This window comes from Pavona decussata, unplaced genomic scaffold, assembly GCF_977016875.1.
Source record: "Pavona decussata unplaced genomic scaffold, jaPavDecu1.1 SCAFFOLD_468, whole genome shotgun sequence".
In the NCBI taxonomy this organism is placed as follows: domain Eukaryota; kingdom Metazoa; phylum Cnidaria; class Anthozoa; order Scleractinia; family Agariciidae; genus Pavona; species Pavona decussata.
In genome coordinates, this window is record NW_028145806.1 from 927,260 (window position 1) to 952,818 (window position 25,559).

The 25,559-nt window shown below is 37.6% G+C and overlaps 1 protein-coding gene across 1 annotated transcript; it reads left to right on the forward strand.

Moving 5' to 3' along the window:
- The first annotated feature begins 2,622 nt into the window (after positions 1-2,622).
- On the forward strand, positions 2,623-23,593 carry LOC146450347 (adhesion G-protein coupled receptor D1-like). Its single transcript, XM_085100505.1, has 18 exons — positions 2,623-2,765; positions 7,058-7,465; positions 8,278-8,654; positions 8,790-8,849; positions 9,218-9,404; positions 9,806-9,943; positions 10,603-10,678; positions 11,529-11,631; positions 12,490-12,539; positions 13,046-13,172; positions 13,832-13,935; positions 14,641-14,743; positions 16,757-16,907; positions 18,330-18,414; positions 20,144-20,210; positions 21,098-21,183; positions 22,637-22,763; positions 23,343-23,593. Exons 1-18 carry the CDS (start codon positions 2,699-2,701, stop codon positions 23,577-23,579), a joined length of 2,553 nt encoding a protein of 850 aa, XP_084956631.1. The 5' UTR covers positions 2,623-2,698; the 3' UTR covers positions 23,580-23,593.
- Positions 23,594-25,559: the final 1,966 nt, after the last annotated feature.

Consider the following 25,559-nt stretch of genomic DNA (forward strand, 5'->3'; position numbering starts at 1 on the left):
CAAGAAACCCAAACTAAATCTGACTCTATTGAAGCTAAACTATTTACCTCACAATTAACACCCTCTGCATGACACATTGTACTTTTAATCACATACAACTCGCAAGCTTTTCCCCATATAACCAACCCGCACAATCGAACTTACACGAATTTGAAAATGATGACATGGAGTCATCGAAACGTCATTCAACATTGCTATCGCTTTTTTAAATTCCTTTTTAGCTGATAAAAGTACCCGGGGGCAGTAACAGACAGCTTAATTTTCTGTAGGAACTGAACTAAATTTGATTAATGACGCCAGTTGGAAAGAAATACATATTATATATTGCTGGCTAGTATATACCACACAAGTGAATAGTGCTTTTCTCGCGCGCTGATTGGCTAAATCGGAGAATCGGAGATGATTAGCCAAGTACTATTCACCTCCACTGAGCAGCCTAAGTGAACTGAACAAGATGGCTTCCCGTTTCGCCACGGTCTTTCAAGAGGAAATTATTTCGATAAACGAGGCGGCTGTTACAAGAAAAGAATACAAATATTCTAAGGCGAAAAATCAAATTTACCGTAAACTGTCGAGCTCTTTAAAAGTAAAAGATGAAACATCTAATGTTTTGCAGCATTGTTTCAAGACAAGTAAAAACACCTATTGAAGAATGACACCCGGCCAGTTAAACAAGTGCCTCCAGAAGTTCTACTTATCCGCAGGAAAGCGATACGGGAATTCACGTTTAAAACAAGAAATCGCTTACCTCGAAATTTTGGGGAAACTCAAGAAATTATATTTCCTTTAATCTTGTATTTTTATATCTTATTAAGGTTTTTTTCATTACTACTATTATAATGAAGATTCTTTGTGAGTCTTTTTTTTAATTCTTTTTTATTAAACACTTTATTGACAAACACAAGAAGAATCGCAAGTACGAAAAGAAGAAACGCATTGTACGAAAAAGAAAGATTAAACTGGAAGTATTATTAACAAAAGTACAGTTACTGGCTTAAAATACATTGAGCACTAAAGTCAAGTCAATAAGTGGTGTATACGAGAGCATAATCCTCTCGTTGTGGTATTACAAAATTATACATGATACTGCTACAATAGCTTGCCCCACACAGAAAAAATTTTAAGTAATTGATTATTTGGTAAGAAACCTTTTACAATAGAAATTAGAAAGATTCTTACTTTATCGACAACACTCTGTGCAATATGTGTCCTACTCCAAGGAGGGTGGTCATTCGTACTTCCCAAATGTTGATGTTGCATTGTATGTATTAAAAGTGAGAAGTGAGCATCGCAGTGAATTTTCCAATTTATGCAACTGGAAATTCGAAGCCTGAAAAAAATTCAGGCTTCAACGGGATTTGAACTGGTGACCTCCGCGTTACCGGTGCGATGCTCTACCAACTGAGCTATGAAGCCACACATTGGGAGCATGGTCAATTGTGGAGTCCCATTTTCCCGTGAGAGGAGTGAAATGAGTTAAAGTATATGGAATGGTTCATATATGAACTGCCGATGTAGATGAAATTTCCAGTTGCATAAATTAGAAAATTCACTGCGATGATCACTTCTCACGTTCATCTACATCCGCAGTTCATATATGAATCATTTCATATACTTTACATCATTGTGTGTATTATTGACAAACTTCTCCAGGTCTCTCTTGACAAGCTCTAGATTACCACTGGTGTTGTTTCGGTCTTCCGTACCCTACATCCTACTTATTTGTATCATAAGATATTTTTAATTCGTACTTCTTTTCTTCGCTGTCCTTGATAACCATGTCAGACTCTACATCAGCTTAATCCAGCGAAACTTGTCCACAGTTATTGGTGTAATATTTTACCTCCTTTATCTACTTTGCAATTATTTACGTCAGTTACGAAAACAGTTGTGTTTTAGTGTTCATGGTAAAATGCTGACCTCCGGAAGTTGTTGCCAATATCAGTGGGTTAATTAGGACCGTAAAAGTTTTGTCACAATATTAATTGAGATACTTGCTTTGTTATTTAAATTATAATTGGATTAATTAAAGACAGAAGCGCCAAAGCGAAAACTTTATAGCTTAAACCGTACATGTGCATCAGTAGGATTTGATGCTATAAACGGGTTCACTCCACGTTTTCTGTTCTGAGCAGGTGATTATTCTGTAGCATGTACTTTTACAAAATTGTCAGTAAAATGGAAGCACTTTTGAGTGCTCTTCACACTAGATCTAGAAAGTAACACGATTGTAATTATCACATACACTTTAATCCTTTAAGTGATTTTTAATTGTATTCCGGAAAAACAGTGTTAAATCAGATAGCCCATAGACGATGCGTAGACTAAGAGACTGGACTTTCAATGACGAAGGATTATGTCGTTTGTTTTTAATCGAGAGAAGTTAATAGTTGAAAACTAAAGTAGCATTCACCCATGAGTAGTTTGTGCTTTTGTCATGAAGGTGGTATTGCATACAGGGAATCTCAGCTCTTTCTTAGTTTTAATTGATACGAGTAGGAGTGATAGGTTGATCAATCGGTACTTGGTACTGACCTGCTATCTACTGAGTGATCGATTATTCTGTAATTATCTTTTCCATCACCATTGCAGACATAACATTATCACAGCGAGGCACAACAGTACAACAGACGACCGCCCTCCTGTGTGTTAATACTCCTGAGCCTTCATACAACCAATAGGTAACTAATCAGACCACATGTCATTTCTTGGAGAGAAGCTGAAGTTCGTTTACCTGGTCTTAACAAGTATTTCTTTGTTTGGAGGTAAGTTACTCGTTTAAACAAAAGTTGATTGCGATTAGCTGTATCTATACAGTAGCAACTGGCACTATATTACAAAAAGTGTTTTCAACAGCTCCATCAAAAATTATATAAATAACAACTGCAAGGAATATTCGAACTAAGTGAATCGGTCATATTTTCACATAGGATCACCGTAATAATCTGTTCTATGAAAGGAACAAAGTGTAAACGTGTAAAAGCAATATATAACCGGCGTTCTATGTGAAAATATGGTTCGCCGGCGAGGACTCGAATCTTGGTCTCCTGCATTCAATAAAACCTGGTACGTATATTTCTTCCCCTATTCGTTGAACGTGAAAAGTATAAAGGATCCTCTTGGAAGAGCTTTTTTTTTTTGCTAACTGTGGTTAAGCCATATTGTTTGCAACTGAGCGATGTTTGGTCTAATGCCCTCCTCTGGGTAATCAGTATACTGCAGCTTAACTTGCAAAATGGCTACAATTGCGAAACTTAACTGATACAACCCCATTTGGTGATTAACAAGCAATGTGATTATGGCCCTAAAATCACTACTTTTAACCATAGGCGATAACTTTTCTCGTGCTTGGAAGTTAAGCTGATTTTAGCTCATGAGCCAAATGAGGAATTTGGGAGAGTTTGAGGTTGTCAATACTCTACGGCTTATATAGAAACAAAACACTTTATTCCATACAGGAACGACTTGATTAACTCAGGAAAAACGCACTTGAGATAATTAAGAAATTTCGATAGAACCGGAAAATTCTTAATTAAGTTATTAAATGTCATTGATAGATTAAGTTATCTTAAGTGGGACGTTTGGAAATAATTTATGAAAATATTTTTGATATATTTTCAATCACTAGTTTTATGACATAAGGAAATTTGTGCCTTGTTGCCTGTGAGTTCATAGACAACAAGACATTGTGGAATAACGGTTTTTATTGTAATACACTCAACGTCAGGATGGAATACGAATTGCCCCGAGGAAAAAAAACATAAAAGAAGCAAATAAATAATTTCCATTTTTTCTTTGGAAAACGGGCACTTGCCAAGTAAGGTAGCGATGATATATTGCGTCATACAGGTTGGGAAGGAACCAATCAGATTTCTGAAAACCATGCAACAGTGATCCCATGGAAAGCCTAATACAATACGAGCTGTCTTCGAATTCCAAGCATTTTTGAGTAAAAATATTCCTTTAGATTTCCTTTGTATTTACCGCTATAATTCTGTGATATTTCAAAGTTATTCAAACATTTCTTGCCTTTAAAATGAGTGATGTTTCGAATGCAACTTTTCAATGAAATATTGACTGAAAAATACTCTGTGAAAATAGGTAATTGATTTCATTTTTGACATGCATTTGAATCCACCGTCAAATAAGTAATGATCGGTAATTTGATTTGTGCGAAGCAGTTGAAAATGATTAAGGCAATAATACCGTTTGAAAAAAATCATTATAACCACGCAGGCCAAGTACCGTACTCAATCACCGCAAGAAAGTGACCGAAGATTACTCTGAATAAGCAGAGCTGCCTCTGGTTTCCAAGAACACTATAGCTATATATGTAGCCTTATTTCGCTACTTAAAACGACACATTTGACCTTCTGACGCAATAGAAATTAGTTTTTCAACATGACGAAAGTTGAGGGAAATTGCACTAAAGAAAACGAAAGTTTATCTTCACACTGACTTTAATTCGAATTTCTAAGGCAACGAGTGAAGGCCTTTGGAGCAGATATTCCATCAAATCGAACCATTGGGGCCCCCTGAAAATCAGAAGCTGTACATCAGTGATCAAGTATACGTGCACTGCATGGTTTTCTATTGCTACTCAGTAGAACTTTCACCTTTATTTCAACAGTAGTTCGTTTTACTTTAACTAAATGAATGCTAATAACATATCATTCTCAAGGTTATTTTCGTTTTGACTCAAAATAAACTCTGAAATATACATCGTCCATTTTAAATATTTGTGTACATTAGTGTAGATACCGCTTTGAGATAAATATGAGATCTTTCTATCCAAATGAAGTAACAGAGGATATAGTACTGTATTTGCAACAACGAAAACCAAAGAATATTCAAAGATGGCACATTTTTTTTAGAAATTATCATTACAAGCGCTGCAATGTTGTAGATCAGGATAACCGTGGCTACTTAGGAAGTGGATTGTAACTTGAAAAAGTTGGGCCTGTGTTTTCAATTCAAGCTCTTGCCTTGTGGTCCCGCAAAACCATCGTTTTAGTGATCCGGAGGTATTGCTGGCACGAAGCAGATTAGTGAATTATAATTTTCACGATTAAATATTAACCAAACAAGGACTGAGCAAAATCCTTAAAAAAACCTTCAAGGTTGTCCAAAAGTGAGCTTAGTAATTGACACATAAAATAACGCATTGGTCAACACAGCTTTCTATTGACTTAGACCTTTCATTTAATTTTAAGCGACGTGAAATTAATGTGTTCAATTTATCTAAACCCAGGTTCTTTCAGGTGGTCTTCTTATTAACTCAATTTGTGTTTTTGTATTTTGTATTTTTTATTTACTCCACATGATCATATTAAAAAAGGTTGCAGTACGTAAGAAAGGAGTGGAGAAGGGCATTTTATAGTTAGCTAATTGTATGCCCTTTAACATTACGTTACAATATTTGTTAAGATAGAAAAGAAAAAAGAAAAAGGAAAACTAATTATAAGTAAAGGAGAAGAAAGACAGCCGGAAAACGTTTTACAAGGTCGTGTGGCAGTGAGTAATACAAAATAATACTGGAAGAGAGCTCGCTTGACTTTTCCTGTGTAACTGGTAGCTCTTCAAGTAGAGTAGCGAAAAAGAAATTCTTTCATCATTTATTGTTGTATTCAGTAAATTGCTTTACAGATAACGACGCCCAAACAAAACTAACCAATGTAATATTTCTAAAATTAGCCAACTTAAACGTTTTGTTGTCGACGCCAAGGTTATCTTTTTTTGTCCCTTACCGATACACGCTATCCGTTAGTTTAGATATTTGCCTCGTACTGTGTGATCAAGTATTGTGTTTATACTTGGTTTTTCCGTCAAAGTTGGGATTAATGAAATCAAGGAAGCGACCATCGTCATTCGAGGGCGTTTTTTTCAGTGAAAGATCTCATTCGGTTGTAATCTATGCCAATAAGACGGGTAGTCAGTGAAAACTCCCACGACCAGTTTTAAATGTCATTGTTACAAATATCATTAGTGCACCCTCTCTTGATGGGTGTTATTGGGTTTGGCGCCCGATTCTGAAATATTCAGTGATACTGACTGGTTTAGAACAAAAGGCTGCATGATATTTTATGGCAATAGGACTGAACGGAGTACAATTCAAGGAGTTATCAGGCGAGTAATTTTAATATTACAAGCACAATATGTCCTGAATTGTACGACACGAGGTCCGATTACCAATTCATCGTATCAAAAACAAAAGTCGAGGTTAGGAAGTCTGAGAGAACCTCTCTTTAGTGGAAATGTCGTCAATTTATTCAACCAGTCGTACAGTACGGAGAAAGCAAGAAAGAACCATTTAAATGCACTGGATTGGATACCTGTAATTGGGCAACCACGTGATCGTGCTCCAATTGCATAAAAAATAAGCGCGGGGAACCAATCAGAAACGAGAATTTAGTTACTGGTACGAAAAGTTGTAATAATGATGCCTAACAAGTAATGTAATGTCTGTCTAATGTTGTGTTTCTATAGGAACCCCTTAACAAACCCCAACTGTAACTACAACTAAACCGAACGTTTTATCTCTCCTTCCAACAAATGTTAAATACCAAACTGTAGACCTGGTGTTCCAACTAGTAATCCATGACGTCAAAAGATTTCACCCGATCATCACTCACTGAATATTTACAATTTTACAACTTCTAAATCCAAGGTAAATCAGGTAAATACCAGCTGAAACAATGTTAACACTTGTCACGACTTGTTCATGACTATGTCCCTCAAATAAGCCATTATTTTTTTTATACGGGAGACATATTAAACACCTGAAAGAATTTGGCCAAGCAAGGTTTCCCTCGGCTTATTTCACAGTTTGTCCGTATACCTTGAGAAAAGCTTGAGCTCAATTATGCGTCAATCAAAGCAATTCCGAGATGGACAAGATGGATTATATATATCGAGAAGAATGTTACCGCTATACTACCAAAATGGCCAGACATACTACCACGTGGATTTAAGTTTGTTTTCCCAAGTTTGTCCCAAATGGATACATGCAGGTGTGTCTCTGTATAAAAACAGCCATTTTTTTTTCCTTTTTTGACAGTGACTCTTACAAAAGCTGAAGCTACTTACTCAGCGGCTGGCAGCTTTCATCGATGGTCAGCTGCCAAAAGATACTGTAAGGACAAAGGGAAATTCCTGGCTGAAATAAAGGACGTGGATGAACTAAGGAAAGCAAGAGAAGCTTTTATACAGTACCAGGACCCTAAGTATTGGGTTGGCGTTAAATTCGACTCAAGCAAAAATGATTTCGTCTGGGCTGACGGAAGGCTGGCTCCTTCCAGTGACAATTTTAACTCGATTGTAAATAGAAATGAGCAACTATCCCATGGCTACACAAAACGGTGTATGTTTATAACTAATCAAGACACCCTGGTGGCTGATGACTGTAATCGACATTACAAGTACATGTGCCAATTTGGAGAAAATGACGATGTAGCTAAGATATCAAGTAAGCAGAACTGACTTTTATTATAATTGCAATATTTTTTAATAGGGGTGTGCCGGATTCTAAGTCAGATGCATTCGTTTGTTTTATTTTGTTTAATATGGACAATCTTAAAGCGAATGGTATACAACATTGTTTTCGTTTCAAGGTTTAATTCACTGGAGGAACTTTAGATTGTTTACCGTCCCCGGTCCCCCGTCGTCACCGTTTTTACGTGATCGTTGAGATCTAACGCTGTGATTGAATGACTTCCATCTTGCTTTGTTGCGTTCAGGGTAGAATGAGAGAGTGTCAAAACAACTAATACACCCCAACGGGGGCCCTTATGGTAGTCTTGCCACTCATCCCGGGTTGTTCCCAATATCAACAGCAAAGCAATATTGTTGGTCAGGTCTTTTGATCGAGGCGTATGATCTCGACTATCACACAGAAAAATGGGGTCTTGAGTACCTTTGAACAACTTCCTGCCCAGCGGCGAACGGTAATTGTCGCCAAAAGCTCTCCAAGAGAGTGGCATGGAGTGGTAAACTCAGCCTTACAGATTTTGGTTGAACTTCTTCAGAGGTACATAAAAGCACTATCAGAGTTTCTTCTCTCATTCAACTAATTTGTATCTTGTAAAACAACTAAAACGGGGCCGGGTTACATGTGAAGTGGCGCGTTGCCTGGCATCAAGCATGGATAGTTAAATGCAACAGATTAAGTGTCTTAGAAGTTGACGTACGTCAAGCTTGATGTGCTGACATACGTTTCTGGTTGCTGATGGTTTAAGAATTCCACTTCCAATTAACTATTATCTTTTAATCTGCACGTAGGTTCGTCGAAGTACTCTTCGCCGTCGTCGTTATCATCACCATTATCGCCATCACCATCATCATCGTTATTACTATCCACATCGTCATTTCCATCCACATTATCACCATCGCCATTGTCGTCGTCATCACCATTATCATCATCATCATCATCATCATCATCATCGTCATCTTTATCACTGTCATCAGTGTTATTGTCAACATCAACAAATGCAGCAAAATCCGAATCCTTAACAACAATGTTGATTACATCAACACATAGAAAATCCTCCTCATCAATTATAGCAACATCATCATCATCATCATTATCATCATCATCATCATTTTCGTACGTAGTGACCTCCACAACTGGTCTACATATTCCGCCGGAAGAAAATTTGGTAAGAGATTTTTTGACTAATTATCAGAAACTTAAAAATACCGCAAATAAAGATGATTCCCATTGGAATTGGAATACGAACAGGCAGTCTACGTTTGTGATATAGAATCAGATTTTTTGTTTCCTTTTTTTTTAGGTAAACGAGTACACGACTAAACTGAATGAGCTTAATGTTAGCGAGCCTTCATCTCTAAAGGTAACTTGTTAATTAAAATTTTGCTGTACTGCGGATACCATGCAAGTTAGCAAAAACAAACCTCAGTTTTTTCTTTCACCTACTTCAGTCCACACTTGCAACTTCGATAAATGGAAAATATTAATACAGATTCTAGCTATAGGTTACTGTTGTAACTAGTCTCCCACGCAGTCGTTTTTATGGGACTCGTATTACCTCCCTTAAACGACTGCGTGGGAGGTTATGTCGTCACCTGTCACAGCCGAAAATGCAAAAAAAATTGTAATTCTCTCACTTTAAAATGGACTAGCAAAGTGTGAAAAGAGCTATCATAAATCAACTCGATCACCAACCACTTTCAGTTTGGCATTGTTTTGCTTTTCCGACAGAATGCTGTAAATCTAACGTCATCATTGTTTCAAGACATGAATAAATTACAACACAGCCAATTGACCACCAACATACTTGTAAGCTGCTATAAGTTGGAGAAGTTCGCACTTCAATACGCTAAATATCACATGGCAAGCAAGAAGAACGACTCTCAGGCAGAAATATCCATTGAGGAGGAAGAAATAGGTGAGGTTTTATGATCTATAACTCACGTACGTACTGGCAAAGTTTCAAGAGAGATTGTTTCACCTCTTATTTTGAAGTGAAGCAACAAAATGAAATAAACAAATATTTCTAAATGAATAGTGACGTATACCTACCTCGAAGGCTAAGGTAATACTTAAAAACATAGGACGTGAAGATACATCAGCATTTCATTCGCTTCCATCATTTATCAACGAAGATGACTGTTTGTTTCAAAAATATTTTCCAAGCCTAGGAACTGTTTAACTTTCTCTGGCTAGCTAATTTACTTGAAAATATGACTTACCATTTCTTGGCGTTATATATCCTGGTAGTGACAGTTATTTGCCAACAGCTGTAAGTGAATCACCTAATCGGCGAATTTGCGACTTGTTCATTTCCAGCTCTCACTGCGATGAATATCCCTGCTGACCATAGCACAGATCTCATTTTCCCATCGGCAGCAGCATCTTTTGAACAAAGCTTTATTCAGGATGGGAAAAACGTCATTACTCTTCCCTCCAGTCTTTTTACCGCTCAAGGTAGCAGAGTTTGTTTGTTTGTTTGTTTGGTTTTTTTAATGTGTGTAATTGATTGAATTGATCCTGGTTTATTAATTGACCGAATCATTGCTAATCGACAGTCATAAGAACTGACTAACTCATTAACATTTGTATTCATTTGTCAGAAGTTGAGGCCAGGTTGAACAGACAATATACAGGAATTTGAATTTGTTCCTTGATTAATCTCGAAATTATATTTGAATTTATGACATGATGATTAAAGCAGGATTAAATTTTCGTAGAGTGTAAGTCCAGTACCACCTAATGTTTGCGAATTTCTCGTTTTACTCGTCAACGGTTTTGGTGCCATCTGTGTTTTGTATTATGTTTACAAAAGATGCTGAACTAAATTAAATTATTTGGCAAAACGTTTTGTGAGATTTTCATTCTGACGACCCTTCTCTGTACTTTGGAAGTTTCGTAAAGTTATATATTTTGGAATTCAGTGAGTGTCTAACTTCCACCCTCTTAGAAGACTAATAGAATCCTCTCTTGCCCCTAAGGTCACCTCAAGAGTGGATTCACTAAGGTCACCTTAGGAGCGGGTTCATACGCTGTGAAACTTACCAGAGCAGAGAATAAGAAACTTTATTTTTTTTTATTCCTTAACTTAATTTCTAATGGCCTATTTATTTAAGAACGCTACGGCGTGTGCATCCTGTACAATAACATCAAAGACCTGATGCCTGAAGAGACAAAGTCACCGGACAACAGGTTGGTAAATGAAAGTTCTCTGTTGTTGTTGTTGTTGTTGTTGTTGTTTGTTAGTTTTTAAAAGAGACCATGATTTGTAACATAATAAATTAGTGGCTTACCTTTAAAATATTTGGTCCAGACACTCGACAGTTGACTTTCTTGATCACTGTGCACTTCGTTTTCCTTGGTATGTTTCACTTCTATGTCAGTGGCATATCAGTGCCATATCAGTATTGATTCTTTGTTTTCACTGTTTTTCGTTGTAACTCCCCACCCTAAACATAGCCACACAGGACGAAAATTCCAACATGGGGGATGAATGCACGAGTTTAAGAAATTCACGTGACTTCAGCTGATACGTTTCTTGTTTTCCGATCCAGATTTTTCCTCGGTTTTGCTCAGATGTAACCATGATTTATCAAAAGTCACTCATAATTATGTTGGCATGATCGCAATAACCCGATGATAATCATCGGGTAAAGCATTGACAAGGGGGCGATTGGGACATGAAAAAGTCTGATTTGAAAGTAGAGTAAAATGTTACCGCCTTTAATATAAATGATTTAGCTGTATACACTGGCTTAGCTTATTTACATTCAACATCAACGAAGTGCTCCGAGGATCTGTAAAAGAGACATCTTATATTAGTTCCCTCCCCGTTCTCCGTAGTATAGTCAATAAAAAAAAAAAAATGAAAATATCGCGATTTATTTTTTTTTCTGCAGTGAGAATTAAATACAAAGGAGTTGATATTAAAGTCGTGTATGATTTCGATGTTATATATGCCCGAATTATGTTATAATTATACAGAATCTTAGAAAATGCTTTAACAAACTTGTCTTTCTTCCAATAATGTCTACACTAAAAGGAAGGACACAAGTGTTGGGTCTCGGATTATTTCCTGCTCTCTGTCACCAGAGGTCCAAGGTGTCTTTACTGAAAGAGTCACAATCAAACTTCAAGCTACGAAGGTACTACTGACGACTTAAACTATAAAATGTAATCTTGTACTAAAATAGGAAATATTTGAATTATAGTTTTTTTGTATGGACTTTCTCGACAAAGGAGAACCATTTAATGGCGAGAAAAATAGAAACGTCCTTTACGTCCACACTGAGCTCAGTTTTGGAAGACAACAAGAATAACAAGGTTATGTTTTCTATGTTTCCAAATGCCTCTCAGACGTTTCTGACTATTTCATGTACAAGTGATAGAACGGGTTCAGTTATCTCAAAGCCCACTTTAGCAGACATCTCCAGAGTGGCAACACAGGCAACAAAAAAGGTTCAACTTCAGCTTGAACTTTATATAAAAAAAGTATGATAAAAAAAGATAACATATTAGTACAGGACGGACCCACAAAGAGCTCTTACTAGCCTGGGTAGGTCAGTCTTAAATGGGCCAAAAAAATTAGTTGCCAAACAAAAAGGTGAATAAATTAACTAATTTATTAATGACAGAAGAAGCTAAATGCAAACGACAGTCACAGATACCAAGGAAAGGAGAGAAAGTAGAGCACATTACAAAGACTCCGAATGTTAAGTTTAAACGTTAGTAACTTCTTGACAGTTTTTAACCTTTGGATAATTTATTTTGGATAATTATATTTCCAGAGAGAAAGAAAAAATGCTTCCTCGAATATCATCCCTCAAACTCTTTATAGGGCGTTCAGACCTCTTCTGTGTGTTTCCGATAGCTGAGATGAGAACCACCAAAACGTATACCTCAAGTTGCTAGCCTGTTATTTCTGTTAAAGCTATTTGGAATTCCATGGAGGTGCTTATCAGTTGAGATCTAAATCCATTTACAATTTTATGTTTCATTTGAAGAGAAATGCTGCGGTTATGCCAAGCTGTGTATTCTGGGATTTTTCCCTCAGGTAACGCATTAATTTTGGTTGAAGTTGGTTGTCAACATTGTTGTGACGATTTTTGCGGTAAATAAAAACGAAGAGCTTTGCGTTAAGCAGCTTTCTACTTTATTGATTTTTTAACTCCCTTTTACCTTCAACATTAGGGTTATTTAATCCCATTCACCTTTAAAATTAAAGTGTATTTCTTATGTTTGTTTTGTCATTGGCTCATTCGATTCTTCTTTGGTCAGTTTTTCTACTTAATGAATGACATTTAACGCCGTCGCAATGACGTTTCGCCATATAACTGGCCCCAACTGATTCCGTCCATTGCTCCATGGCCCTAAAGAAATCCACTGCTAAAGAGAGCATTGTTAATACTGAAAATTTCCAAACGTCCCCAATAAAAGAACCGACTTTGTTTGACAGTTTAAAAGAAGAATATTTCAAAGATTTTAAATTATCCGTTTCATAACCCAATAAAACGAAACCCAGATTAGTGCTTGAACCATGCCAATTTTGTACCTTTCTAGCACGAAATTTAACGGAGCATGGTCTGCAGAGGGCTGTACTTTGGTTCAGTCAACAAAGGAACAGACCACGTGCAGCTGTAACCATTTGACAAATTTTGCTGTCTTAATGGAAGTAGGGGAGACAAAGGTAGAGCTTTTATTTTGGTGTTGATTTGCTGGATGCTAACTATTATAATACCCTCAGCTTATTTTTTGCTTGGTTGTTATTTCGATTATACCCATAAAAATACATCGACGGAAAGTGGGTAAAAGAAAGTAGGTATTTCTCATTTTCTACCATAACAAGTGCGCTGAATGATTCCAGCCGCCCGACATCTTTCAAAACTTCATTTTGTACTGCAAGTTTCAGTTTAGGTTTCTCTGGGTTTGTAGCGACGTTTCTTCAAATATGGAAAGCATTATGTTCTAGCAACCTATTCCTCTCGACTTTCGCGCATTCTCAATCCCACGGGTTAACGTTTTTGCACGGCTCTTAGAATGATTGCACCTTCATTTTCCGGAACTAACTTGTAACTCGAACTCTGTAGACTTTCGTCCACTGCAATTCGTATCTTTGCAGTTAGATACATTAGCTCATTGTTTATTTGCAGAAGCTACAGTACTGATGCATTGGAACCATTGCTGTAACTGATCTTTTTAGTTTGTCATGTCACTGAAGTTTTGTGTGGCTAATTTCGTGCTTTTGTTAGTATTTATTGAACTCGTCATAGTATTTAAGCTCCGAGTGGTTCAATTATGTGATAACTATGACTTATTCAAGTCGCAATTGTATTTTGCTAATTTTAGATTTCAGATAAGGACAAGTTTGCCATGGAGATAGTGACCTACATTGGAACTTCTCTTTCTCTCCTCGGCGAGATTATCACCATATTGGTTTATACCATTCTCATGTAAGTAGACACTGCCCTGTTGTTTATGGCGGCAGGTTACAGAATTGTCTCAATTTTTATTTTTATTTTCACCTTTTAAAAATTCCTAACCACTATAATTTCTGATTAAGATGAGACTCCCCTAGTTTGATTTGCGTCAGACTACGGCTGGTGAGATCGATGATGAGAAAAGCAGTCATAACCGCTGCAGTAGTCAGATCCCTCGATCATCAATGAATCGCTCGGAAGTGTACAGTTTTGCTTTGTTTCTTGGTTGTTTTTGTGTGGAGTACGTCATTTTCCCCAAATGAGAACATCGAAAGGAATCAGTGTTGATCAGTTATTATTGTAATTTTCTTAGTTTGTTAAAAGTACGGGTGCGACGTGGCCGAGTGGTTAGAGGCGCGGACTCGTAATCTGGAGGCCCCAAGTTCGAGTGCCATCTCTGATCACTAGCTGGATTTGTTTCGGGGTAGTCCCCTGTTCAAATCCTCGCTCGCGTTCTGTAAATAACTAGTAAGCCTCCCAAGCAGTTGAGATTTTCCAAGTTCGGAGTTTCTGTTCTGTTGAAAATATTTGTTTGATTACAAGGCCCCGCAAAAGCTTCTAGCTTTTAAAATCTAAACGGTGTGTATAAATAAATTTACCTTACTTTACTTTTTTACATTAGTTTTATTTTAAGGTTATTTGTTTGTTTATTTATTTTTTTTAATTATTACTTTTAAGGAATTTAAAATCTACTCAGTCTCATATTCGCTTGAATATGGTGGTCTGTCTTGCGGCTGCTCAGTTGGTGTTCATGACCGGCATCAGCGCAACTGAGGAAAAGGTAACTTTCAGTAAAGGTGTTTCCCCACGATTTTACACGTGCACATCCTCCTAAACTTGGGGGGAGAATACTTACTTCAGGGAAAAGTCGGCCAAGATACTTCAATCAAAGACTGAAAAATTGATTATACTTTGCCAAAAAGCGGGTTCGATTAAGATCGTTGTTACCAAAGTAACTCAGTGATGAAGTCTTGCATTTCATTTTCCGGCAAAAGTTTTTGCTGTATATTATGTCTCTGGCACAAAACTACGTCCAATGAAAATTTCGTCAAATTTGCTTCATTTCATTTCAGTTGGTCATTTTGTTCAAAGAGGTAGCATCTGCGTTCCGGTAGCCTTAACTAAAAGACTAGTTGATTAAAATTTCTTAATCCTTATATCTCAAGTTCAACTCATTCGTCACAAGCTCCGAAAAAAAAACATAACATAACATAACATAATTTTTTTTTTTATTCAGGAGGCTTCAACACAAATACAAAAACATTCTGAATAGGGAAATCGTGAGGTTATCCATGTAGAAAAACAATTTTTCTAACTAAAAACTCACAAAAATATTTTAAAATTTCTAGAACTAGAAAAAATCGATGGCTACTGATTCAATAAATATTCTAGTAAATTTTAATTCCACTCTTAAAAACAGACAATGATTCGGCATGTACAACATATCCTGGCAAGTCATTCCATTTACTTACAATGCGAATAAAGAAAGAACATTTGTAGCAATTACAAACCGCTCTTCTCAAGTAAGTTTTAAAAATGGCAATGGCATTCAACTATTTTAAGAGCGCAAAAAGAAATTAAAAATTTAGGGATTTTTCACATTCATCTATGAGAATCTTTTTCTTTATTGAAGCGGAGATTTCTAGTAAAGCTACCATGGAATTGATATTCAAATTTTGCAGGAATTATAAAAGTGCAACTAAAAATTATTGTGTCGCTTTGAAAATCCAAATGCTTCAGTTTATTTAGCACTTACTTTATTAGCGCAGAGTGTAGTGTACAGGAACTCATGGAGATTGTAACAATTGTCTCTGGCTGCAGATCGCCAAGATGAAAATGGATTGCAACTTCAGAAAAATCGGACGATATTTTCAATGAGTATTGGAAAAATCGCTAAAAAACTGATTATGGTTCAGTTGTTCCAACTTCGAGACCTGATAGCTGGATATTTTCCTGTTGTTGCGCTAAAAGCAATTTCACGTCACATGAACATCAAAACATAAACACAACTTTGTGTAGTTATCACCAAAACAAAGCAAAAGACCCGTGACGCTGCCCCCTTAATTAATAAATGTGGTCCGTTTTAGAAGTTTAGTCCCAGATGTTGAGAAAATTGGCGCTATGTGGAATATATGACTTCAATACTGTGTTGCCATGGTAACACAGAGTCAACCAAACCTACTTTTGGTAGTTAAATTAATCTTTGGAACATGAGTGAAATATCTTAACCTGCTTGTATCTCTCACAGTGAAGTATCATATGTTCAAATTCAGAATGGTGTGTGTGCCCATGAAAAATTGTGGTGCTATCTTAATTTCGTTGTCCTTTCTTGGTGAATTTTTTTTCCAAGACATTTGCCGATGAAGTTGGCTGAGAGAGCTTCTCTTTAAACAGGACTAAATTGATCTTACAAACATTTTGAAAACCTTGTAAGTTTATAGGCTTCACTGTTGGGGAAGGCACATCTTTTCTCTGTGTTACATAGGCAAACTTTTAACCGTCTGGACAATGTCCTTCAATTGACTAGTTTTGTGATTTCAACGTTTCTTTGTTCTAAACATAATTGGGTCCTTGAAGGAGGTATTACGGCCTTAGTCCGTCAACTTGAAATCGTTTCTTCAACATGTAACATTGCACACGAAAAACATTTTGCGCTGAATATGTCATGAACGAAAGTTCAAGAATTTGCAACATGCCATCTCAACATTATGCTGCGTAAATAATCAATATCATTAGCATTGTTAAATATAGGTTAATTACATAGCGTCTCGTTTCTTTTTATTTTTGCTTCCAGATATTATGCACAGCTGTTGCCATAACAATAAACTACTTTTATCTCGTTGCGTTTGGATGGATGGTCATGGAAGGAGTCATGTTATACTTAAAAGTCGTCAAAGTTTTCAACGTCACAACAACCACAAAATACTTCTATGGATTCGCATGGGGTAAGCAACGAAAAGCATTTTGTTAAAAGATTTATTTTTGTCATAGATAAATACACGCCATACTGTAAGTGCCAATGCAAGAGACAATTTCCATGGAACAATTTTTTTTCTCCTTCCTTAATCAATGGGTGTCTCTGAATCGTTTGAAGTTGGCATGGAGTTTATTCAAAAATTATACGACGATCTCACCGTTCACTCGTGAGCTATTTACAAATATAAACTGCTTCTCAATGTAATGATTTGATCTAGTGTTGGCATGAGATCACTGGGCAGGTGAGGCCAATCATATAAAATCCAACGTGGGAGCAAAGCGTTTCTTTTACATGACGAGCTCGAGCATTGACCAAGTTTGTCTTTAAAGCAAAGAACAATTTGGAAATATTCTGTAAGCAGTAAGCAGAAAAATAAATCCCCTCCCAGCGAGCACCCACCTGTTTTTAAAATTTGCCAAATTGCGTGGCTTTGTTAGGCGAAATGAATTACCTTAAGGAGCATGATGCCGTGAACAACTGTAGCTGATTGACCTCAACAGTCGTTGTGAGCCCAATATAAGATAAATAAAAATTCAAGTATTTGAGCAAACCTTTACAAGCATCCGTACAACTGAGCACGGGCCAAAATTGTGAAAGCACAAGAAAACGAGCATCCTTCGAAATTTTGCAAGGATACCTTTTTATGCCTCTGCTACTGAGAACCTAACGGTGATGTGAGACTGGGGCGACTACAATCCAATCAACTCTCGCATTGCAGACACGTGCACCTCGCTATTAAAGAAATGCAACACTTTGATCATGTGGTCAATTTTTATTGCTTTAGTCTCGTTTAACATCGGACAACTTGGACGTATTGAATCGCATATTAGATATATTCTTCTGGATGTCATTTTTGCCGACAAAAATGGGGACAGACAGAAAAAATATAACTATGGCATTCAATGCGTTCAAGGTGTCCGTATTGATCTTCAAAGCACTTCCTGTATTTACAGTAGTTTGGTGTTACTAAGTTGGTTTTATTACTTCAATGTTCTTGACAGACGTGCGCCTTCATGTAGACTCTGCAGTTAATATTCCTTCTTCTTTGGCTCGTAACATTATAATATAACGAAATTTTACAACTTGAAATTGGACTCTATACGGACACCAAACGAGGATGTCCGCTATACTGGGTCGCTATAACCAGAATTGACTGTATAAGGGACTTATGTTTGCAAAGTACTGATGAACGGTGGGGTGGGGTTGAAGGGCTTAGCTATAGTAGTGACGTTTTCCTTAATAAAAGGTTTCAGTTTATACTCAACAACAACAACAACAACAACAACAAAAGACAAAAGACAAAAGACAAACAGTGAAAGCCCAACACAGAGAAACGCTCGAGATGCTGATGGGAAGATGTAGCCTTACTCCACTTTCACCTTTTTTGCAGGATTTCCAACCCTCGTGGTGATATGCGCTGTTGCTACAAACATTTTGCTTCATGGAAATATGAACAATAGCATGCGGAAAGACGTGTAAGTATACATAATGAGATGCTAAGAAAAATACGTTTTCGTGGCGACGGCGGCGTGACAACCGAGTAGACCGCGAAAATTTAAATTGTTAAGATTCTGAAGAGTGTGGACGGCCAGCGCGACTTCGTCAAGTCCTTTGTTGTTCTTTGTGAGGTTCGTCGCTTTTCTGTCTCAGTATGGCCACGTTTGAAGAGTTCGGCCTACTCCCCATCCTCTTACACGACGCAGCTTATTAGCATTGAAGAATTCGTTCTCATGTATAACGTGTTTCCGTCGAAAAATCCCAGTTTTCCATACCACGAGTTCGCTCGCTTTGATAACAAAGTGGTTAGACAACATGAGTGAAGCAGACTATAAAGCAGAATTCAGGTTTGCAAGGAGAGATCTTCCTGTTCTGGCTGAGGCCTTACAGATTCCGCCATCATCTTTAAAACAAACCAGGCAAGCTAATAGCAGATGGAATGGAAGGCCTTTGTATGCTTCTAAGACGGCAAAATTAACCTGATATTTTTAAGTTCTTTGCCAGAGGGCAAAAGGCACGATGCAGGAATACTTGCAGAATCTAGACTCTTGCAGGAATTATGCATTTTCCACGGGTGGGGCCAACCTATGTGTATTTAAAATTCGGTCCATGCTTAGCGTGCGTATATCGAGTTATGGATGCACGCGTGGGATCTTAGGAGAGCACGAGAAAAACGTAAGAGTTGCTCGAGGCGTAGCCGAGAGAAACTGCAGCTTCAATTCTGCTGCTCCTCCTGCTCTTCTTGAATGATTTTCAACACGTTGCTGCTATTTAGTCAGTCTGCCGCTCCTGTTTTCTCATGTAGATCTTTTCTCTCAACACCTTGATCTGCTTTCTTTTGTAAGTATCCAAGGGCATCATCCGTTCTTTTTCTCCTTTTTTTAGTCGGAGTTACTCCATTAATTACTTTTCTCAACCCGTAACTTTTGAGTTTCGCCCATTGCCCCCATTGCTTTGAACCGCGTTTCCTCAGACAGGTAAATTACCTTCTCTTGTTGAAGAATTTGCCGTTTATGCTGAAAAATAAAATCAGGGTTAATTTTGTTTCCAAAAATGCACGTTGGGCCATGTTTTGAAATTCTAAGAAAAGAGTAAAAAGATCGCTTGAGTAATTTGACACATCATTAAATGTACTTATGCAATAACTCACAGGAACTGCGAATAAGTTTTGAATAAAAGAAAGAAATAACTTCATACTTGCTCATGTTATCGATCTCGTTTCAATTCTAATCTTTCTTCTTTACCTCGCCTCCAAAACGTCTTTATCTTAGGCTCGTTATTCGTTCAACCAGGAACGGTGCATTAACACTGAATAGCTAAGCTAAGGATTACACATCCTTCTCTTATTCCTTTATTTAACGTTTTAAGAGGCATTTTAAGTTATCTGACCGCATCAAACCATGGGCTTTTTAATGACACACCTTTTAATTGACCAATTCCGTCACCTCAAGTTTCTCATCATCATCAACATCATGAACAATTAGACGGCAATTCGGAGGTTTCTATTTGCCGATGGCCCTATTAGCCATCTGCGACTTACCTACCAAATTCGACAAAAAGTGAGGGCAAGCCGCCTAGTTACTGTTTTTGCACAACGCAGTGACCGACCTTGAGTAACCAATCAAATTACAAGTTTGCTCAATTGCCAACAACCGGGTTATACTAATCAGAATTGGAATCAGCTGACCTATTATTTTCTTCTTATAGTTGCTGGTTCTCGTTCTCTTCCGGGTTTGTATGGGTCTTTGTCGGACCGGTGCTTGCTGCATGCTTGGTAAGTAGAAAATTCGCTTATTTCTAATGTAACAGTTATCTTTCAGCCTGTGTCTATATATGTTTCCAATCTGAATAAGATATATTACTAACAGAAGCGTGCTGTGCGAGCTATGACCAACTCAAACTATCGAGCTCATTTCGCTCCCTTTATTTCCTCGACTGGGTGCATAAGATTTTTTTTAAGTAAACTCCTCTCACGTCGCGAAATTTATGTTTTGCTACCATTACCAGTTATTGCCTCGGAAGTTTCACGATCTGTTTGTAACTAATAGTCAAGTACATAGTTATGCATGACACTAGATCAGCAAGTAGTTATCGACCTCTTGTCTGTCGTACTAATCTCAAACAGTTCACAATTCTAGGTCCTAAAACTTGGAATTCCCTCCCAACACATAACACAGGTTCATCGAGCTTTCCTACCTTTAAGAAACGAATGTACAAGTTTTATTGAAGTAATTCTGATTTGCAGCACTATTTTTTCTAGCCCGATGCTTTCTTGAGTTCTCCTCGCCATATCTTAAATGCAAACAAAGAGTGAAATGGAATGGTTAAACGAGAGTACAGTACACTGCTTCAGATAAAATTATTTTGGTATTTTATTATCAAATTGTAATTAATGTTACATTGCGACGCTCAGAATTGTCGCATGGATATGGATTTGCATACGTAAGAGAGACTAACTATCCAATCAGAATTGACCTTTCCAGGAAACCAGCGAAGACCACAAATACCTTCAAAAGGTTCTCTGACATTTAGTTATCTAGTTCTGACGGGATAGTTGGATATTATGAAAAGTATGCGGATTAATTAAAAATGACGACTGCAGGGCAGCACAGTTTATTTTACATTGTTCTCTAACTCAAAAATTCGTTGTTTTCTTCTCAGGTGAACTTAGTTATTCTATCACGCATTCTTGTGGAGATGATGAGGCTTAAAGACATGTCGGGCATTACAGAGACGAGCACTACCAGGTTAAAATCCAAACATATGTTTGAAGTAGATTAGAACCCCAGCTATTTGGAGCCTTGGCTATCTTGAACGACCCGATATGTTGAACTTTTTACCTTTTCCCCTGGTTTGCATATTGGAAATTTGTTTTGTAGTCATTTATTACTGCTTATCTGTAACTCAGATATCCGCCGCTATCTCGAACAAATTAAAGCTTCCTAAATTAACTCTGATCTCTTTAATCGGGTCGTCCGGTTTTTCAATAGAGTTGATATAAAGGTAAATTGGCCACCGTAACTATTAGATGTTTCGACCGTTGGCCCTCCGCAGCCGTAGAAGGCCAGATATCTGGTCAGTTACTACGCTATGAAGAAGGGTTAACCTTTGAAACGACAGCTCTAGAATCTCAATGCGATGACCAATTTCATTATCAACTTAGCTGACAAAACCAAACATTCATTTTCACTCCCCCACCAACTCTTTCTTCAACTATACAAATTATGTTCACTCGATGACAAGAGAAAAAGAAAAACGGCGGAAACACTGTTAAATATTCATCAAACAAGTATCTCATGGTTTCCAACATCTACATGACCACCATTTCACTAAAGATCAATGTGTTTCCATTCGCTAATAATGTTCAAACCAAATGGAACTTGCATGCCTTTGTCATCTCCCGCGTTAAAGGTGCTGTCATGATACTCTTCAATTTTTCTACCAACTTGTCTTGCAATTTTGCTTTGATTCAAGTTGCACGAATCGTTGCCAAGTGTCGTGGCAATTTTTATTTTCATTTTTAAAAACGCTTGGTTTAGTTAGACCGGATTTTTTTGTTTTTGTTTATGTTTTTGCTTTTTTTTTTTGTCCTCTAGGAAGGGGGGGGGGGGGGATTTTGCCCCACATCCTCCATAACTTTGCAAGTATACAATAAAAGCATTGACAATGAGACTTGGGGAATAGAGAGCACGTCCCAACGTGTCTCCTTTGAGGTCCGCGACGCAAACTGATGACGTGGTTATTTGGTCAAGATTGCAAAATGGCGGACATCTTGGATTTCCAAAACTTCAGGAAAGCACCGAAGTTGAATGAATAGTAGTCAAAACCAATAAAGGAAACCTACGATGAGCTAAAAACATAAATGTTACTAGAAGAAAAGCGATTTACCATTACCATTTACGTTTTATTTAAAGAGAGATTTTAAATTCTATTTTGTGAAAAAAGCTGTTAAAAATTGATTGCCATGGTAACATCAAAGTCAAACTACACTAACCGACTACATCAATTCTTTTTCCGGATAAATTTCTGATAAAGCCCTGGAGTTTCGAGGCGTTTGCTCAAATATTCAAAAAAGCTATTCAGACCCCCCGGGTTCCCGGTCTAGATAGGGTTAATCTTCATTTGAGTCAAATGGCTGCTCACTATCATATTTAAAACCTCGGAATTTTTCTTAAATGCTCTTGTGTTTTTGTTCACCAGGCAGAGCCTAAAAGCATGTGCAGTCCTAGCACCCCTGTTGGGTTTCACTTGGATGTTTGGTGTTCTAACCGTTACGGATGTAGGACTGGTTTTCCAGTATATATTCACCGTCCTTAACTCCTTACAGGTGCATAAAGTAAAATTGTGTTGTGTTTTGTACCATGTACCTGTCTCGGAACTCAAATGTTGTTGCAGTAATGCTGTTGAGGCTGTTTTTTTTTTTTCTTTTTTATTCGGTTTAGAGATAACAGAATATAAAGAATGCAAAATTTAAAATGCCTCTTAATTGGTTTATTATATATATAGATTTGGAGAGGCAAGTAGTTAGTTTTGAAAATACCATATATGATACCAACCTGCTAACATTTCTACTTCGGCCGTGAATCGTGTGTCCTGGAAAAAGCTTTGCCATATACACAGGCAAACGATGGTGCTGCTGATGATGATGATGGTTTTCATTACCACTCAGTCTTCGGCTCCCTATGGAGAAGTGACTTTCACTGGCTAGTGTGATAAACGCAAGCCAGTCTTCCCATGGAGCAGCGTGTGTGCCTACAACAGGGTGTCTAAAATCTACTCACATTAATTCGAACCCAATCAATGAAAACATCTTGGTGTAGAGCGCTGTCGCAATTGGCGCTAATTGGTAACTATTTCTGGACAATTTCATCACTTCCCGATTTCACCAACTCCTACCTTTCTTTAGGGTTTCTTCATCTTCGTCTTTCACGTTGTACGAAGCAAAGAAGTCAGAGCTGCTCTGGACATAAGGAGGCAAAAATGGGAAACAACAAGGAGCGTCTCCATGACAGCTGAGAAGACTACATTGGGGAGAGGGCGATCAGAAGAAAGAAAAAAAGGAAAATCACACAGCGGGTTGATGACAATGAACAAAATAGGCCCGGAAACACAAGGCAGCCTAACCTTACCTGCAGTGATGTAACAAAGTGCTCTTGTACAAATGTAAATAAACAGTACATTGGATTACCTCTGTGATTCATTTAAATTTCCATCGACATCTCTGCCATTAAGAAACAGTGATATGGGCTAAAAAAAAGTTACGGCAAGAAAAGTGATTTTTCTTCTTTCCAAAAAGGATTTTCTATTTTCTGAAAAAAATAACTGCCAGTCAAAAATTGGTTGCCATGGTATCATCAAAGTCAATCAACACTGAAGAAGTCCTGAAGTTAAGGGCGTTTGTTTAAATATTTAAATAAGTTACAAGGTTCAATGTCGCCGCGGGCACAATAAGAACAAATGCAATGTCGCCTGTAGGATTGGAACTGATCGAGCGCGATGTTAAAACTATCGTGTGAGGGAAATATCCAGCAGACAAACACTTAAAATGAATTAAAATCAATTAACCGGAACAACAAACCATTTTACTGCCCACTCTACCCCCTCCCTCCCCCCCCTCCCCCACTTTAGACTTCTGACCCGTCCATTGCCATCTCTCAAAAAGGGCAGTCCATGGGCAGTGTGCTGGTGTATCAGTTGACGGAGCCCCACCCCCCACTGAAATGTGCCAGGGTGCCTGACATTGCATGGCCTTTCACCGTAAAAGAAACTGATATGTTGCAGAGCTTCCTGTATGTTCTGTTTCTGTGTGCTCCCGACATGTCACATGGTCGGGACAGATTGCGTCTGCCTTTAACCAGAAAAGATCTGGCCACCTTAAAACCAACTCAATTTAACTTTCAAAGCATCCGCGGTTCTCTAAACTGCCTGTCATCTTTCATGATTCCTCGTCAAGCCATCTTAAACGGTATAATTTTTGCATAGAGACTGGTGATAAATGAAGCTGCTGCATCAAAACATTACTTCATTGCTATTACAAATTATGCTTTCTCATTGGATCGTCATTGTTTTCCTAGAAGTACAACATGTTATTTTTTTTTTTATTTTAGAACTGAAATTGAGTCAACCGAATAAACCGAAATGTACCTTGTTCTCTTCAATCAATCGTAATTACTTTGAATGTGATATTCACGTTCGTATTTAAAGTGGCATATTGAATGTTGCATACTTGCAAAAAATTAAGATAGGTCACAGCGCAAAATTACGAGCTAAAAACAAATGTTTCGTGCACTTCCAATTCCAGTGTTCGGGCCCCCGACTTTTGATGGAAACTTTGATTTCATTCAGCTGATGCGTGTACCTTGGGTATGGCGTTGGTGGGCTACCCGTTAGCACGAGGCTAAACACCCTTTCGAACTTCCTTTTCTCCTCTGGCAATATGACAGTAGATCTCATACTTATCTTATACCAAAAAAGGCATATTTTCACTTTCAGGAAATTCCACTTACGACCCAAATGTTTCTGTTTGAATGACACACTCGATGTGTCACAAAACTGAAATCATGATAGCTCATCACGTCAAATTTCTAAATAGAAAGAAAATAGAAATGTTTCCTGTGCGCCAACCTGAATTGCACCTACAGAACCTAATGTCACGCTGCATTTTCACTTCCGGTGTACTGCACGCGCGACTTTTGATGCAATTTTGACTCATTCACTATGATTCGTACACCTTAGCCGACGTTTGTACTTTGATTCTGATACCTTGGATGGCGCCAATTTTGATTTTGATTAATTTTGTTCCAAAGGAGGTTTTCATTTACGCTATTACTTTTGACAGCTTCCCTATGTTGCCCTGCTCGCCACAGGGGATAAGAAAGCTCTCGTTCCTCCCCCCACCCCCTCCCCCCGGGCGCCGAGAGCTTGCTCGCAGGCTAAATAAATACTAATATTTCCTTTTCAGCCAACCAGTACTATCCTTCTGTGAGTTCGATTGAAATCGATTACCGATATTAATCAATAGCAATCGGTGATTGGTTTTGGTTGATATCGATTATTTCGATTGATTTCCGATAACGATTTTAGTCAATTGACTACACCTGGAATATAAATTTGCTTAACTTTG

What these genes read in the sequence shown, in the direction of transcription:
- LOC146450347 (XM_085100505.1), top strand. Translation starts at nt 2,699, where the DNA reads ATGTCATTTCTTGGAGAGAAGCTGAAGTTCGTTTACCTGGTCTTAACA. An exon ending in GCGAGCCTTCATCTCTAAAG is followed by an intron (nt 8,850 to 9,217) that starts GTAACTTGTTAA and finishes CTTTTCCGACAG; the next exon opens with AATGCTGTAAATCTAACGTC. An exon ending in TGGAAGTAGGGGAGACAAAG is followed by an intron (nt 13,173 to 13,831) that starts GTAGAGCTTTTA and finishes TGCTAATTTTAG; the next exon opens with ATTTCAGATAAGGACAAGTT.